The sequence below is a fragment of the Bufo bufo genome, chromosome 1, assembly GCF_905171765.1.
Source record: "Bufo bufo chromosome 1, aBufBuf1.1, whole genome shotgun sequence".
NCBI classification, from domain to species: domain Eukaryota; kingdom Metazoa; phylum Chordata; class Amphibia; order Anura; family Bufonidae; genus Bufo; species Bufo bufo.
In genome coordinates, this window is record NC_053389.1 from 709,917,606 (window position 1) to 709,936,094 (window position 18,489).

An 18,489-nucleotide genomic window follows, 5' to 3' on the forward strand; every position below is an offset into this window, starting at 1 on the left:
GCACATATGAACATGGGACCAACACAGATGACTTCAGCTGCCAAGTGCACGAGGTCAGTTTCATAAGTACAAATCTAGCAATGTCCTTTAAAACAGCAAAAACCTGGTGGCTATGGCACCCATTGCGCTTGCGAGCTGGTGCCATCTTTAAAGAACCGACTTCAGCCGTACATGTACGGCTGCAGTTGGGAAGGGGTTAACATTGATTTCAATGGAAGCTGTAAATCATTTCTTTGCACTGAACTCCCCCTAGTGGTGGCTGTATGAAAAAAAATGCTGTGAATCTATGTCAGGAAGAGGAGAAGCAATTCAGCTTTTCCACCCCACCCCATCCCACCATCCCACCAGGCCTCTATGGTAGGTACATGACTGCACAGCAGTGACCCACCTCAACCAGTGAATGACTGAGCAGGCATTTCCGATCTTCTGAGACTGCAGCATGGAAACCATGGTGGACTCTGTAAGTGTCAAAAAGGGAGCAGGGGAGGAACCATGAGATGAATATCCCATATTTTACTGTTTTAAGCCAATATGGGTCAGTGTTAAAAAAAATGCAACCCTTAATCTTGAGATCAAAGACTATCAAACCCCTTTGGGATGATGTGAAACCCTGATTGCACACTGTGGATATTTTTGTGTGTTCTGCGGTTAGTACTGTTTGAGGGCATAGCAGCTGGCACCATATTTTTTTGTTGTTCGATAACATAAATTGACATAAAGCATCTGCTTCCTCTTCAATAAGAGGTTCTGCAGTAGCTCAGGTGTGTATTAATGTACACTGTGTTAAAGGGGTTGTTGCACAAAAAAAAGTCTATATTTTTTAAACCAGCGTCTGGATCTGAATACTTTTGTAATTGCATGTAATTAAAAATTTTATATAGCCAGAGTTCCTCAATAAAAATATATCTGTATAGCGCCACCTGCTGTTTGTTCTTATCTTTATTTCTTGACCATCTCACTGAGGTGGAAACACGTGCTCAGTTTAAATCTTTAAAGGGTTTCTATCACTTCATATCACATATTTAGGTGTCAGACACTAGCGATTCGCTAGTGTCTGCTCTAACAAACCATCCTAATATGATAGGTTTTGGGGCAGCCGTTTTGCTAAAATAACAACTTATATCTATATGCTAATGAGCCTCTAGGTGCTATGGGGGCGTCATTAGCACCTTTAGGCTCCGTCTACCTTCCTAAACTGCCGCCGCCCAGCGCGTCCCTCCAGCCCGCCCATCTCCTCCTGAATGCGATCCTCTCCGTGCGCGTCTCTGTTCTGCGCATGCGCAGTGAATGTCTGACCGCTTCCCTGCTCAGACATCTCCACTGCGCCTGCGCCGATGACATCATAGTGCTCCGAGGAACAGGCGCAGTGGAGATGTCTGAGCAGGGAAGCGGTCAGACATTCACTGCGCATGCGCAGAACAGAGACGCGCACGGAGAGGATCGCATTCAGGAGGAGATTGGGCGGGCTGGAGGGACGCGCTGGGCGGCGGCAGTTTAGGAAGGTAGACGGAGCCTCTAGGTGCTAATGACGCCCCCATAGCACCTAGAGGCTCATTAGCATATAGATATAAGTTGTTATTTTAGCAAAACGGCTGCCCCAAAACCTATCATATTAGGATGGTTTGTTAGAGCAGACACTAGCGAATCGCTAGTGTCTGACACCTAAATATGTGATATGAAGTGATAGAAACCCTTTAACTGTCACCTGCCATATCTACCACTAGAAGCTGTGGCAGTTACAGGGAAAGAGCTACAGCAGAAAGGAAACCCCCCTTGCCCCTGAGAAAGGACACTCCCCCGAGCTGCCAGCTTAAAATAAGTCTAGCAGAACAATTGGAGCAATGAATGGTCATGTACTATATGATGCCTGATTTTCGTTTTTGCATCAATCATAGCATAACCCCTTTTAATTATTACGATTATTATTCTGGAGATTGTGGCCAGCTGCTGTTTTGGTCCAGGAACTCTTTAGTGTCTTCTGCTATCTTCAAGATTCACAGAGCACTGTCTCTGCTTATGGAGAGCACCTAGTACGCATAAGGAGTCTTCTAGGTCATGCAATGCTCTTTCCGGAAATTAGGTATGCAAATTAGCTCTTTTTCCAAAAAGAAAAGAAAGCAGAACCTCTGATGCCACCAGATGTAAGGTATAAGTCAATGATCATATGAAACTAAAGGGGGCAGCAACGTGTTTAAAACTTAACATTTAATGTCATCAATTAAGATCCCAAGAACGGGAATATGGACGCCTTACAAACATACAACACAGACAAACGACAGAGGACCTGGAGTACATGTGACCTACCAGGTCACCTTTGATCAAGTCTACAGTACCACCCTAAGATAGGTTGGAGGGGGTCTGATTAAACAAACCAAAGGTGAGTAAATATAAGACCACAGATGTGTACTTGAAGTTACTCGTGGTACACTGTTAGGTCTATAAACATGCCAGACAGGCAGAAAAAAGTGTTAAACAGAAGGCTTCTCACCCTGTTAAGCCAATTTCTATCTGCTCTGTACTGATGAGGGGCAATTACGCCAAAACTATTGTCTGCAGATAAGGTACTGGCTTAGCTGTCATCCAAGGTAAGCCTCAAGGCCAGTTTAAATGGTCAAGCTTTGACTTTTAGGATAGCTATCTTACACCTGGTGGCATCAGAGGCTTGGCTTTCTATTCTTTTCGGAAAGGGAGCTATTCTACTATCATCATTTTCAGTAAAGAGTACACTATCCTACATATGAAGTTGGCACTTTCATTCCCAGCATTGTCCCAGCAGATGGCACTATCATGCTTTATGCAATGCAAAGCTCTCGTCCTTTTTAAAGTACTTCACAGAAGTTTTCAGCCCATCTGTGAACGCCTCCTTCTTAAATTGTCACTCCCTGTAGCTCTGAAGGCTGTGTCACTGCAGTCAGAGTTTCAGATCTCTGTGGGCAGTGTGAGGAAAAGGAGACCCGGACCATAGGACACTGTGTAGGGATCAAGATTGGCATTAAACATGTTGTATGTAAGGAGAGGGTTTGGGGATGAGAAAAGCCAACTAAATGAATTAAATAAACGTTTGGACCAGTACCTCTCTAGAGTGAGGCAGCTTGAAGCAGAGAACCAGGTACTGGTGGAAGAAATCCACAGACTTCGCCAGGGAAGAGGTGAGGAGTGGACGCAGGTTTACTACAATGAATTTTGCCAGCTGAGGAGACAAGTGGAGGACCTGAGCGTACAGAAATGTGAAGCAGAACTACAGAAGGACAACCTTTGCCAAGAACTTCAGGACCTGCAAGAATTATGGGAGCAAGTGAGGTCCACGAGACTCAAAATTGACCAGCAGATACAACTTTACAAGCAAGACCTGCAGCAAGCAAAAAGTAACCAGGCAGCATTGGAAGGACTGTATTTTCGTCTCCAGCAAGAATGTCATATCCTTCAAACTTCTCAAAAAGAGGAAATATTTGCCTTGAGAGATCAGGCTCTTCAGTCTCCTTTGCAGATTACTATGCAGGAGGTTGTGCGACCCAGGCTGAGCCTAACGGATGTACAGACCTTGTCCTTGGAGCTTTCAGAGTCCTGGAAGGAGACTTACATGGTCTACCAGAAGAAGATTGAGGAATTAGAGAACACACTGAGGTTGGATGTAGAAGACCGTCTTGGGGTGGAGGAGGAGGTCAGAGTACAGAAACTACAGTTAGAGGAATTGCGCAGAGAATACGAGGAGCTCCTGGGAATCCAGAAAATACTGTCAAAGGAGCTGTTGAGGATGAAAGAGAAGTACAGGCTGGAGGTGGAGGAGTACCAGGTAGGTAGACCCACAGCATAACAAACAATGTCTATGAGTTATAATATTAACTAACTGCTATTTATACAGTGGCAGCATCACAGGGAAGCATGACCACTTAAAATCACCTGTAAATATGTTGTCTTCTCTAGTATGTAATAGTTTAAAGAGGACCTGTCACCTTTCCTGACATGTCTGTTTTATTAACTACTTGCATTCTACATGTAATAACAATTCTGGAGCAACTTTTCTTATAACTCTAGGTGATACTGTTCCTCTGTTATTCCTCCTAGAAATTTATGAATACCTTGACAACTGGGTGTCACCATTCCCCTATACAAAGTGAAGCTTCCCGACTTAGTGTGACACTGTAACCTCTGATTGGACAATGTCAGGCTGTGAAGGGACACTACCCTACACCCTGTTGTCAATTTATTCGTAAATTTATAGGAGAAATAACAGAGGGACAACAGAACATAGTGGTCTAATAAAAGATGAATTGTTATGTCATGGGGAATACAAATATTTACTAAGGCTAATTTCACACATGCGTCAAACAAGTTCTCTGGATCCAGCATAGCCGGATAGGGCCTTATTCCTGCCAGACCCCAATGACTATAATGGGGTGCAGCATGGATCCCCCCACTCCCCGGCATATATTTCGGGATTTGCCCAGACATAAACCATTGCGTATAGCAATATACGTGCAGCGATATGCTGGGGAGTGGCCGGATCCCCACTGCATCCCATTATAGTCAATGGGGTCTGGCAGACATATGGCACTATCCAGCTATATCAGATCCAGAGAACTCTGCCTGCCTGTTCTCTGCCGGAACAGCTTGCCGTGTTTCTTTGACACATGTGTGAAAGTAGCCTAAAACAGACCTGTCAGGAAAGGTTTCAGGTCCTTTTTAATGATCATGTGCCACCTTTGCTGATGTTTTTTTTCTTTCTTTTTTTTTTTTTTTAAAAACACTTGTATTCCACCTGAAATAACAATTCAGGATAATTTTTTTAGAACTCTGAATTGTGCTATTCTGTTATTCCCCCTAGCAATGTATGAATACATTGACAACGGGTGTTACCATTCCTATTGTCAAAGGTTGTGTCCCTACACAGTTTGACACTGGCAGCACTGATTAAACTGCGTCACATCACACTGTGTAGGGACACCCCGTCCCCCAGCTGGTAACACCCTCAATTAGTTTAGAAAATTCTAGCAGGAATAAAGCCTCATGCACACGGCAAATTGCGGTCCCCAATGCACGGGCAACATCCGTGCGACAGCCGGGACGGATCGAGACCCATTCAACTTGAATGGGTCCGTGATCCGTCCGCACCGTAAAAAAATAGAACATGTTCAGGAGGGTGGCAACCCTTTGCAGCCATGTCAGTTGTCACCGGTTCTCTCAAAATAAGGTAAAGCTGTAATGTCTGAAGACTTGGCGGAATAGTACAATTTAAGGAATTAAAGGGGTTCTGCAGTTTTTTAAACTGATGATCTATCCTCTGCATAGATCATCAGCATCTGATCGGTGGGGGTCCGACACCCGGGACCCCCGCCGATCAGCTGTTTGAGAAGGCAGTGGCGCTGGCAGTAGTGCCGCAGCCTTCTCGCTGTTTACCGCAGGCCCAGTGACATCACCACTAGTATCAATGGCCTGAGCGGGGCTAAGCGCCATTTAATTGAACAGAGTTTAGCCCCGCCCAGGCCATTGATACTAGTGGTGATGTCACTGGGCCTGCGGTAAACAGCGAGAAGGCTGCGGCACTACTGCCAGTGCCACTGCCTTCTCAAACAGCTGATCGGCAGGGGTCCCGGGTGTCGGACACCCACCGATCAGATGCTGATGATCTATCCAGAGGATAGATCATCAGTTTAAAAAAAACTCCAGAACCCCTTTAAGAATAAACTCTTTAATCCTTACGTCTTCTCATTTTTCCATTTGTGTTTTTATAGCTAAACACCCGAAGATTTCACACAAGCTATCGCAATAATCCAAACTGTATTGTATTTCCAGGCATGGTATATAGTTATGTGCCCTATTAAAAGGTCTCCATAAACTTTAATCCCTCTAAGATGTGTAGTGACATTATTAAAAATCTGCTTGCTGCTCGTGCACCTGCCATAGAGACAGTCAGGCTGCGCCTGTGTAACAGTAGATGTAATGGGCGTACAGAAATAGCCACACTTGCTCCAGATCTATCTTCTTTGTAGTTTTTAAAGGGGTCATCGATGTGTGATCTGCAGGATCTTCGAGGATAAACAGAATACAGGGGCTGCAGTGCCCACTGTATGCGGCTGCTTACTGCACTGCCGCTGGTGTTGTCTGGCAAAACTGACTGTGATCTGACTGTACATAGCTAATCTGCCCTTTAAAAGCTGCAAACAGCTCTTCTATACCAGTACATGCTGCTTATACAGAATAGCATGGCAGCATTATTCACGTTTCTGTAGCCCGTAATAGTGCTGCACCATACACAGCACGCAGCATGTCTATAGAATTCTGCATGCCTACATGCTTCATGGAGCTGCAGCAGGACCTACTGTTAGGCTACATGCATACAACAGTAAAAAAAAAACACCTCAGTTTTTCATGTGTGATGCCCACGGACCGGGTCCTACCAGGGGTCCCTTAAAGTGGAAGGGATCCCTGGCCTGTCGTGATGCCACTTGCTTTGCAGTGGGCGGTTGACAGCATCTGGGGTATCCCTTGCCCCTTATGAGGTTTCTACGAAATATGTCCCTCTTATAGAGCAAGTAAACGTGAAGCCAGCTGTGGTTAAGCAGCGGAAGCACAAGCCTCCTTTTTGTAGATGGTAATGTTGGTACCCAGGGTAGGATTGCCAGAGTGGTCCAGGGTGGCCTACAATATCTGTAGATGTTGTTTACACGTGTCACGGTGTTCCTACCTGGATATTCTTGGATCCCAGACGTGGTGTGGTCCGAAGCAGTGCAAAAGGGGTAGGTGAACTTGGATGGCGGATGAGTAGAATGAATGGAGTCCAGACTTTGCAGTAATGTTGAACAGTTGCTTTTACTTGACATAAATTGGTAATCCAAACAGTTTCCAAATGGTATCTTGGTCATCAGCAGGTATTGGTTTAACTTTGGCAGGCAAATACTTCCCTGCAACAATCTCAGCTCTGCTATGCTAGCTGGAGTAAATAGGAACTTTCCTCTTCTGCTGGAACTTAGGTTAGCTGTAGTCTGTCTCTTACTTTAATCCTAGGAACTTCTTGTCCTGGCTTTGAAGTACCTTAAGCTCCAGCTTCAGCTTGGATGTGCACAATCTCCAGTGATAAGTCTGGCGTAGGACTAACAGACCCTGTCCAGACAGGACCAGGCCTGCTGCCTTCCATTACCAGGGGTTAAGTCAGACAAGACTCCTCACACAACCTCTCTCCACAAGGGGGTAGGGTAGGCTGACCTACTCACTATCTAAACTCCTCCCTCTCTAGAGAGGGCTGGAATAACCAGAAGGTTCCTCTCCAGGGAAACTAACCTTCCCAATGCTGCCACCATCTGCTGGTAGACCAGGTAATTGCATGAACATGTAATACATTAGATTACATGTAATACATTAGATAATATACATTAGCACATAGGAGACAGTAGCAAGGTGCCAAAAAGAAGTGGTAATGGCACTCCTGGACATTACATTCCCCCTTACTTAAGAGGCAAGCCATCCTCGGCTTGTGCTCGGGGTATTAGCAGAATAAATACCAACAGATATACAGTTGCAAGAAAAAGTATGTGAACCCTTTGGAATTATATGGATTTCTGCACAAATTGGTCATAAAATGTGATCTGATCTTCATCTAAGTCACAACAATAGACAATTACAGTCTGCGTAAAATAATAACACACAAAGAATTAAATGTTACCATGTTTTTATTGAACACACCATATAAACATTCACAGTGCAGGTGGAAAAAGTATGTGAACTCCTAGACTAATGACATCTCCAAGAGCTAATTTGAGTCCAATCAATGAGATGAGATTGGAGGTGTTGGTTACAGCTGCCCTGCCCTATAAAAAAACACACAGCAGTTCTGGGTTTGCTTTTCACAAGAAGCATTGCCTGATGTGAATTATGCCTCGCACAAAAGAGCTCTCAGAAGACAATTAAGAATTGTTGACTTGCATAAAGCTGGAAAGGGTTATAAAAGTATCTCCAAAAGCCTTGCTGTTCATCAGTCCACGGTAAGACAAATTGTCTATAAATGGAGAAAATTCAGCACTGCTGCTACTCTCCCTAGGAGTGGCCGTCCTGTAAAGATGACTGCAAGAGCACAGTGCAGACTGCTCAATGAGGTGAAGAAGAATCCTAGAGTGTCAGCTAAAGACTTACAAAAGTCTCTGGCATATGCTAACATCCCTGTTAGCGAATCTACGATACGTAAAACACTAAACAAGAATGGATTTCATGGGAGGATACCACAGAGGAAGCCACTGCTGTCCAAAAAAAACATTGCTGCACGTTTAAAGTTTGCACAAGAGCACCTGGATGTTCCACAGCAGTACTGGCAAAATATTCTGTGGACAGATGAAACCAAAGTTGATTTGTTTGGAAGAAACACACAACACTATGTGTGGAGAAAAAGAGGCACAGCACACCAACATCAAAACCTCATCCCAACTGTGAAGTATGGTGGTGGGGGCATCATGGTTTGGTGCTGCTTTGCTGCATCAGGGCCTGGACGGATTGCTATCATTGAAGGAAAAATGAATTCCAAAGTTTATCAAGACATTTTGCAGGAGAACTTAAGGCCATCTGTCCACCAGCTGAAGCTCAACAGAAGATGGGTGTTGCAACAGGACAACGACCCAAAGCATAGAAGTAAACCAACAACAGAATGGCTTAAACAGAAGAAAATACACCTTCTGGAGTGGCCCAGTCAGAGTCCTGACCTCAACCCGATTGAGATGCTGTGGGAGGACCTTAAGAAAGCGATTCACACCAGACATCCCAAGAATATTGCTGAACTGAAACAGTTCTGTAAAGAGGAATGGTCAAGAATTACTCCTGACCGTTGTGCACGTCTGATCTGCAACTACCGGAAACGTTTGGTTGAAGTTATTGCTGCCAAAGGAGGTTCAACCAGTTATTAAATCCAAGGGTTCACATACTTTTCCCACCTGCTCTGTGAATGTTTACATGGTGTGTTCAATAAAAACATGGTAACATTTAATTCTTTGTGTGTTATTAGTTTAAGCAGACTGTGATTGTCTATTGTTGTGACTTAGATGAAGATCAGCATAAATAGACAAACTCCAGCGTAATTTGAAAGCTTGTTTTACTTTTTATTGAATAGATATTGCGGCTTCAATGTAACGTTTCGGCCTATTGGCCTTCTTCAGACTAATGCCGCTGGTGATGGAGAGAAGAAGAGTAGACTGGCGCTCTGTAAGAGTATGTTGCGGTAGTCTGAAGAAGGCCAATAGGCCGAAACGTTACATTGAAGCCGCAATATCTATTCAATAAAAAGTAAAACAAGCTTTCAAATTACGCTGGAGTTTGTCTATTTATGCTTAATTGGGACGGGAACCCTACTCCAAGCTACAACAGAGTGCGACAAGGTTATAACCAAGATTAGATGAAGATCAGGTCACATTTTATGACCAATTTGTGCAGAAATCCATATCATTCCAAAGGGATCATTCCAAAGGGACTTTTTCTTGCAACTGTATATGCTTAAATAAAGTGCTGTATAGTCATAAAATTAGTAAAAGCTACTACAGGGTCTCTGCCCGAATGAGTATGGTGTCCGGCAACAGTTTCCCTCTCAGGTATAACCAGAGAGCCAAAATAGTGTGCATTAAGCGATCATTACAGACTAAGGGTCCATTCACACGTCCGTTGTTTCTTTCCTGATCTGTTCCGTTTTTTGCAGAACAGATCTGGACCAGATCTGGACCCATTCATTTTCAATGGGTCCTGAAAAAAATCGGACAGCTCAATGTGTCATTTTTTTTCAGGACCCATTGAAAATGAATGGGTCCAGATCTGTTCCGCAAAAAACGGAACAGATCAGGAAAGAAACAACGGACGTGTGAATGGACCCTAACTCTGTGTCTGTGTAAGCGCAGTGGTGTCTTTACTCTGTAGCCCCACCACTATGTAATGAAAACGCCCGCAGATAGAAGGGTGGCGTTATCCTGTATTCCCTTCTGGCAACAAGGTCTAATTATGCTTTACGCTTTGTCACCTTGAAGATTAAAACAGGTAGGAAAATATGTTTTCCTAAGCCTGGTGCACAAGTAAGGTGCTGACCACATGGCTAAGATGGTGAGATGGAAAAGTTGTATAATAAGTGCATAATAAAACATACTGTGGCATCTGCAAAGAAATACACACAATAGGCACAATTTACTTAATCGTTGCTGAAAGGTAAAACGTTAGTGCAAAATAGATAAGGCACATTTTTTATAATGCGATAAGGCAATAAAGAGTCACTTTAAAGTCTCTTCTTGAAGGTTTGAAGGTAAATTGCACGGAACTGTCACTTTAAGTGCAATACAAGTTTTTTGTAATCCAAGGAAAAGCAATTGTAATCCATTGGAACAATGTCATTAGTTGTAATCCAAATGAGGTAATGAAGGTAATTGTAATCCACATGGGTAAGAGAGTCATTTGTAATCCATATGGGTAGTAGTATAGCAGCACAGGTCATGAGAACCATTATCAAAGCTCCCAAATAACCTGAAAAAGGGGAAAAAGAAAATAGAGGTAGGTGGCGCTGTTGAGCGCAACTTGGAGACAATGACCACTGGGGGGATTACTTACTAACATGACCATCTAGGTGAGGACTAAAGACAAGGGCAACCTGTGAAATAAAAACATGTTAAATAATGCCAACAGGTCCTCACCCTTCAGGAACAGTCCACGCCGTGGCTCCCAGGATCAGTTCTTTTTTTTTTTTTTTCAGACATGGAGATGGTCCTGCTCCTTACTTATAGGGATCGGGCGATGACCATACGTCCGTGCTTAAGGGACTTCCCAAATACCACAAGTCAGTTTCAGACAGGCCAGCGGGTCTCCCTCCTGCCGACTTTTACCTTGGGGCACTAGGGTCCAACTCACCAGCAGCAATCTTCAGCTTCTCCAGCTGTTGTTGGACAGCCTCACGGCGCCACGCCTCCGTTAGGCCTCTTGCCCACGAATGTAAGGGCTCCGTGCCCGTGCTGCGGTCCGCAATGCACGGGCACCAACTGTGGGGAAGCCGCATGCAGATCGCAGACCCATTCACTTTAATGGGGTCCGCGATCCGTCCGTTCCGCAAAAAGATAAAACAAGTTCTATCTTTTTGCGGAACGGCAGCATGGAACGGAACACCACAGAAGCACTCCGTGGTGCTTCCGTGGGGTTCCGTTCCATGCTTCCGTTCCACACCGCATCTCTGGATTTGTGGACCCATTCAAGTGAACACAGCTGGTGACCCGTGTATTGCGGAACCGCCGTATGCGGCCCGCAGCACGGGCACGTAGCCCTTACGTTCGTGTGAATGAGGCCTTACAGTGTATCTTGAGTTACACAGAAAAAGTATCACATTTAGAAAAATAATTGTTTTCCTTAGTGTACTTTCACTCTAGTGTTGTTAGAAACCGGCAGGCAGTTCCGTTGACGTAACTGCCTGCCGGATCCGAAAATCCATATTCAAATGGGTATCTTTTTTTTTACGGATACGGATCCATTAGACTTATTCATTGAAATACCGGATCCGTCTTTCCGGTATCATATGGAATAACGGATCCGGTATGTAATTTTTTCAAAGCTAGAAAAAACTGCGCATGTGCAGACCGAAAAAACGGATCCGGCAATGCGGCAATTTCCGGAACACTTGGTACTGGATCCGGCATTAATACATTTCAAAGGAAGTGCTGTAGTGTTCCAGAATTTTGGCTGGAAAAAATACTGCAGCAAGCTGCGGTATTTTGTCCGGTCAAATACCGTACAAGGGACGGAACAGAAGACATCCTTATTAGAGTTGAGCGGACACCTGGATGTTCGGGTTCGGCCGAACTTCGGAAAAAAGTTTGAGTTCGGGACCCGAACTTGACCCCATTGTAAAAATGTCATGGAAAGGGCTAGAGGGCTGCAAATGTCGTCAAAATGTGGTTAAGAGCATGGCAAGTGCTCTGCAAACTAATGTGGATAGGGAAATGACTTAAAATAACATATAATACGTAAAAATCTAAAATAATAATCTTGCTCTAGGTGGACCAGGTCCATATGGAGTAGGAGGTTGAGGAGGCGGTGGATGTGGCGGTGTAGGTGGAAGTGGCGGTGGAGGAGGAGGAGGTAGCCTACACTTCTTTTTGGTTTTAAATGTATTTGTATTTTTTTAAATTAGGGTACACCCTAAAACATTGGGAAATATAACCTTCCAGTCGTACTAAACACACGTTCAGACAATACACTGGCTGCAGGGCAGGCCAGCACCTCCAAGGCGTAAAGGGCAAGCTCAGGCCATGTGCCCAATTTGGAGACCCAGAAGTTGCAGGGGCTGACCCTCTTTTTGGGATCGAGCAGAAATGTGGGAAAAGCTATTGAGGCGCAAATGTTAGCCAAAAGAGTATAGCGGAAATGTGGGACAAAGTATTGAAGCGCAAATGTGGTACAACTTGTTTAAGTTTAAGCATTAAATCAAAGGAGGTGGCGCGCATCAATTAAAGAAGCATTTCAGAAATGTTATTCCGTGTCACCTATGCAGAGCAGGGGTTTCACGTCTAAAATTGTATAATGTCAACCCAAGAATGTAACAGAAAAATTACAGAAATTAATTAACCTGTCTACTTGGTAGAGCAGGGGTCTATGACAGAAAACAATTGTTTATTGTCACCCGAAAATGTAAAATAAAAATTATTGAAATTTATTAAGCTGTCAACTAGGTAGAGGAGGGGTATATTACACCCAAAAATTTGTGAATTTGACCCTAAAATGTAACTGACAAATATATATATATTTCTTTTTTACCGGTCTAATAGGTTAAGCAGTGGTACATCACACCAAAAAATTGCAGAATTTCACCAGAAAATGTAACTGCCAATTTTTTTTATATTTTCTTTTACCGGTCTGCTAGGTATAGCAGTGGTACTTCACACCAAAAAATTGGTGAATTTCACCAGAAAATGTAACTGACAAATTATTATTTTTTGTTAACCGGCCTACTAGGGATAGCAGTGGTACTATGCACCCAAAAATTGGTGAATTTCACCCGAAAATGTAACTGACAATAAATACAGTATCTTTTTTTTAACCGGCCTACTCGGTATAGCAGTGGTACTATACACCCAAAAATTGGTGAATTTCACCCGAAAATGTTAATGACAATTTTTAATTTTTTTTAACCGGCATACTAGGTATAGCAGTGGTACTATGCACCCAAAAATTGGTGAATTTCACCCGAAAATGTAAATGACAAAGTAGTGAAATGATATAAAATAAAACAGGACAGGGTAAAACGATTGTGCCCTGCACCCACACAACTATTTCTCTGTAGTTAGATTCTCTCCTATTCTCTCCCTGAAATCACAAGTCCAGCAGCATCCTCTCCCTACACTTGTAACAGCAGAGTGACGTGCAGCGCTACGTGACCCAAGCTTATATAGAGCCTGGGTCACATGCTGCTCTGGCCAATCACAGCCATGCCATTAGTAGGCATGGCTGTGATGGCTTCTAAGGTCAGACAGTTAACCGCTTGTTGATTGGCTGCTCTGCAGCCTTTCAAAAAGCGCCAAGAAAGCGCCGAACACCGAACCCGAAACTTTTACTGAAATGTTCGGGTTCGGGTCCGGGGTCCAAAAATCCTAAAGTTCGGTACGAACCCGAACTTTACAGTTCGGGTTTGCTCAACCCTAATCCATATGCATACTGAATGGATTGCTTTCCTTTTACAATGCATTGGGACAAAACGGAAGCTTTTTTTTTCACGGTATTGAGACCCTTTACCGGATTTCAATACCGGAAAAGAATAACACTAGTGTGAAAGTACCTTTAGTAATTTGTTTCTGTATAACTGGAGGTACACTTTAACCTTTCATCCAGGCTGACAGAATGCAGACACCGTGTACCCTACAAGTAGCTCTGGTTATGTGATGACAACAAGGTATTATTAGCAGATCTGCATTACTGACACGACCTTTTTAGATTATGTTATTTACCACCATAACCTTGTAGTACAAACCCAGTAAACTTTTTCCTATCAAATTAAAAACATTAAGGTCTCTATCTATCTATCTATCTATCTATCTATCTATCTATCTATCTATCTATCTATCTATCTATCTATCTATCTATCTATCTAATTATCTTTCATCTATCAATCATCTATCTATCTATATATTATCTATCTATCTATCTATCTACTATCTATCTATATCAAATCTCGATAGATAGATCCTGAGTCAGGGCAGGCTCCAGGTTCATGCTCCCAGGGGGCCCCCTTGAGGCATTTTTTTTTACATTTATATGTCCCCCTGTGGCTCCCACATGGTATAATGACCCCCACTGGCCCCTATACAGTATAATGACCACTAGTGGCCCTTCACACAGTATAATGACCCCCCTAATGCCCCCACACACAGTATAATGACCGCACAGTGGCCCCCCCATTCAGAATAATATGGAGGGGGCACTGGGGTTCATTATACTGTATGGTGGTCACTGGGGGTCATTATATTGAATGGGGGCTCTGGGGGTCATTATACTGAATGGAGGGTCATTGGGGATCATTATACTAAATGAAGGGCACTGGGAGTCATTATACTGTGTAAGGGGCCCTCACAGTGTAATGACCTCCCAGTGGCCCCCTCATATACCTATCATTGTTGGAGCGCATGGCGAGCCGGCGGTCCTGTCATCTCCCTGTGCTCCTTCTCTCCTCCAGCCCGCTGTAGCAGTGAGACACACGTCATGATGTCACTGCTGGGCCGGGCCCGGAGGAGAGAAGGAGCTGTGCAGTGATGTAGCTAGAACTGACTGGGCCCCACAGCAAATTTTAGTATGTCCCCCGCCCTTCCCCCCAGTGGGTTCACATCACGTTTTTCCTATCGGTTTGATGTATACAAATGTGCAGCACTCTACGTTTTTGTATCCTGAAGAGTACAGTAAAGAATGCATATGTTAACGTATATGTTTTTTTACAATGGAACTGTATGGTGAACGGACGCCACTGTACGGCATCAGTCTGAGGCATCTGTTATTAATATATACATTTTTGGTATACATTAAACAGATGGCAAAAATGTGATGTGAACCCAGCCCTAGTGTCAGAATAAGCACCAGTACACAGCGGAGCAGCGTGGCGGAGAGGGGAGGCCGCCATGTACTGACAGAGCGCTACCTGGTCCTGGTGGTCAGGGATGAGGACTGTGTTTCCCAAGGATCATTTTCTACTGGGAAATACAGGGCACAGTATAATACACTAGAATCGACATAATATAAAGATATTAGCCCTACCCCCGAAAAATAATACAATGAGGGGGTCATTTATTGAATAGAAATACGTCTATGTTAGGCGTATTTCTGACACAGATTGTGGCGCAAAGGTCTTTAGCACCGCAATCTGCAACTTTTCCCCACTCATGCCAGGTCTAAAAAAGGTGGCATGGGCAGGGAAGGGGATACAGTTATGGCCATGCAGTTATTGGATACCACTGCCATACATTGACCGGATAACACCTCTGTATAGGGACCGGATAACACCGCCATACAGTGACCGGATAACCTCTGTACTGTGACCGGATAACACCGCCATACAGTGACGGAATAAAAGGGTATAAGGGGGCACAGTACAGGGAATTACTAGGGGCACTGTACAGGGTGTGGTAAGAGGGAACAATGCAGGGTATAAAGAGGCACAGTACGGGGTGGGGGCATAGTCTATTCAAAGGTAGTCAGAGCAGCTCTCACCTGTCTGGAGACTTCAATCATGGAGGCACGGACCGCTTCCTCAACCGGACTGGGAGCAGGGTTTGTGTGAATGAAAAAAGGGGGGTTGTCCAGCCTTTCTTTGTGAAGTTCCAATAGCACTTTATTTCATATCAAAATTTAAAAACATCCAGGTACAGATAATGTTGGTCTACGCGTTTCAGGCAACAAAACAGTTACAGCCCTTACTCATGACCATTGAACAAACACTGAGTCCTCACATTTATAGGAGGAGAAAACCGCACCTGGACCAATCAAAGGGTCATGCGGCCACTTCCTCCTACAAAGATATATAACAAAAAAACACTTTTAAACTTAAAATAATCTCATAATTAATATGAAGAATACAGGGAATCTAGTGTTCAGTACTGAAGAATCAAATCTAACCTTTTATTTAATCCTAGAGGTTGGCGGTTTTCTAATCTGAAAATCCAAAAGGATTCTCTATTTAGAAGTTTCCTTCTTCTGTCGCCACCTCTTGCTGCTCTATTGACCCTTTTAATGCCTTGCACAAGCATATCCGATGTATCGCCACTATAAACTACCGCAAAATGAAGGCTGGCCGCAGAAACATTGCGGCTTTCATGGTGCGGTACATCAGATACATGCTTTCTTATCCGGGTTTTTATAGCATTTGTGGTGCATCCCACGTATTGGACTAAACATTTAGTGCATGTGATCAAATAGATGGAATACGTTGTGTTGCAATTTAAGAATGATTTTATCGCAAAGCTTTGGCCAGTGACACAGGATTCAAATGATTTGGATATTTTCAGGTATCTACAGCAAATACACACAGAATGCCCACATTTATAATTGCCCTTGGTAGATAACCAAGTGTTTTGAAGAGGCGATGTTCCTTTTATTTTTCTGAAACATACTTGGGCTAACCGTATTTGCAATTGTAGGGGCTCTACATGCTGCACATTTTATACCAGTTAAGGCCACCTCACTCCAGTTTTTATCACATGCCAATACTGGAAAATGTTTTTTAATGATGTTGCAAATCTGTGTGTATTCACTGCTGAACTGTGTAACAAAGACATTCTTTTTTGTGTAATTTGTATCACAGTTCATTTGAGTTTTTTTGACATCCATATTTAGCAATTTGTCCCTGCTCATGCCAAGAACTTCTTTACTGTGTTTTATCATCAACTTTTTGGGGTAAGCTCTGCTAGACAATCTGCTGATAATATCTTCAGCCTCCTTTTCATACATGTTTTGCTGGCTACAGTTTCTCCTAGCTCTGATGAGTTCCCCTTTGGGTATGTTTCGAACTGTATGAGTGGGATGACACGATCTCGCGTGTAATAATGTATTGCCTGAGGTTGGTTTCCTATATGTACTTGAGTGAACGGAGGCTGTAGCGGAGTCCCCCCTCAGGTGGAGATCTAAAAACACTATGTGGGAGGTGTCAAATTGAACAGTGAATTGGATACTATTCACACAAGTGTTAAGATAATTGGAGAAAAGGGGTATGGCCGCCACATCGCCAGACCATATGAAGATCAGGTCATCGATGTAACGGCCATACCACCCGATATTCTCCACAAATGGGTTGGTGTCGATGAGGAGAAAGTTTCTCTCCCACCATGCCATGGGGGCATAGTACGGGATGGGGGGCAAAGTCACATGACCCTGTGACGTTAGAAGGTCCTTATGGTGAATGCGGTTCAGATGTCACGATAATGAGAGGCAGAGGAGTGAGACAGGGGCCCGGGGCCCTGGATGGACAGGAGGGGTGGACACAGCAAGTAGGTGGAAGGGGCTCTGAGGGGGATTCATACAAGAAGTAGGAGCAGGAGGTCTGTGCAGGGTAGCAATAGGAGATAGGAGAGTGGAACAGGAGCTCTGGATACATGAGGAAGGAAAGGAGACAGCAGGGACTCCATGAGGATGAGATAGGAAAGGATATGAGGGGGGGGGGGGGTCGGGGGTCATGCAGGCAAACTGCTTAATGAGGCAGTAAAACAACCAAATAGCATGAAGCTGCTGGTATACAGCATCCAGCAGCAACTCGAAGAGTTCAGCCTGCCCACCCTCCTGTCCCACAGAGAAGAGACAGACTCACAGACTGTGTTCACACTTCTGCTCCAGCCCTGCGGTCTCTCTCCTCAGGCAGCACGTCTTATGTAGAGGGGGCATGTCTGAAGCCTCATGTGACTATCAGAGGGGTACTGCGTAAGTGAAATGACAGCAGTGTCATTGATGGAAGTGCTCATAGAAGCTCAGTGGGCCCCCCCAGGCGCAATGGGCCCCGGAACATGCCTGGGTATGCTGGGTGCTGACACCGGCCCTGTCCTGAGTGGTGCCTGGAGAAAATTCTTGAGAGGTACATACACAAAGAAAACAAAGAAACTTCCACACAAACTTCACAGCTTTATCGTAGAAACATAAATATAGATATACCCCTCCATAAAATAGGCTTACGCATTTCTACCAAACATGGTCTAAGCCATAGGATATTATAAAACTCAACAGACGCAATCTAATATGCCGCCTTCCCAATTCAAGTCCAAATTTAAGTGAAAATCTGTAAGGCCTATAGCATAACAAGGAAAATGAACCACCCCACTGCCCCTACCTACTTGTAGTACAAGGCCTAAGTGGCAGGACCACAACTGGTTGACGGACCCTATACTACTAAGTGCAGAGACAGACAAACAAAACACGCAGACAGACAACACAATAAGGGAAGACGACAGAAAAATGGGTCAAAAGCAGACGAGCTACAAGGTACCAAAATATGAGGCAAAGAAGCGTCAGAAGCATCAGAGGTCA

The 18,489-nt window shown here is 44.1% G+C and overlaps 1 protein-coding gene across 1 annotated transcript in view; it reads left to right on the forward strand.

The window, feature by feature from the left end:
• Positions 1–2,911: 2,911 nt before the first annotated feature.
• The window catches only part of SYNM (synemin), a 99,940-nt gene continuing 84,362 nt past the window's right edge, over positions 2,912–18,489 (forward strand). The window contains exon 1 of the mRNA XM_040414216.1: positions 2,912–3,793. Within this exon, the coding sequence (XP_040270150.1) occupies positions 2,999–3,793 (795 nt within the window). The 5' untranslated portion in view covers positions 2,912–2,998. The remainder of the gene's footprint in view (positions 3,794–18,489) is intronic.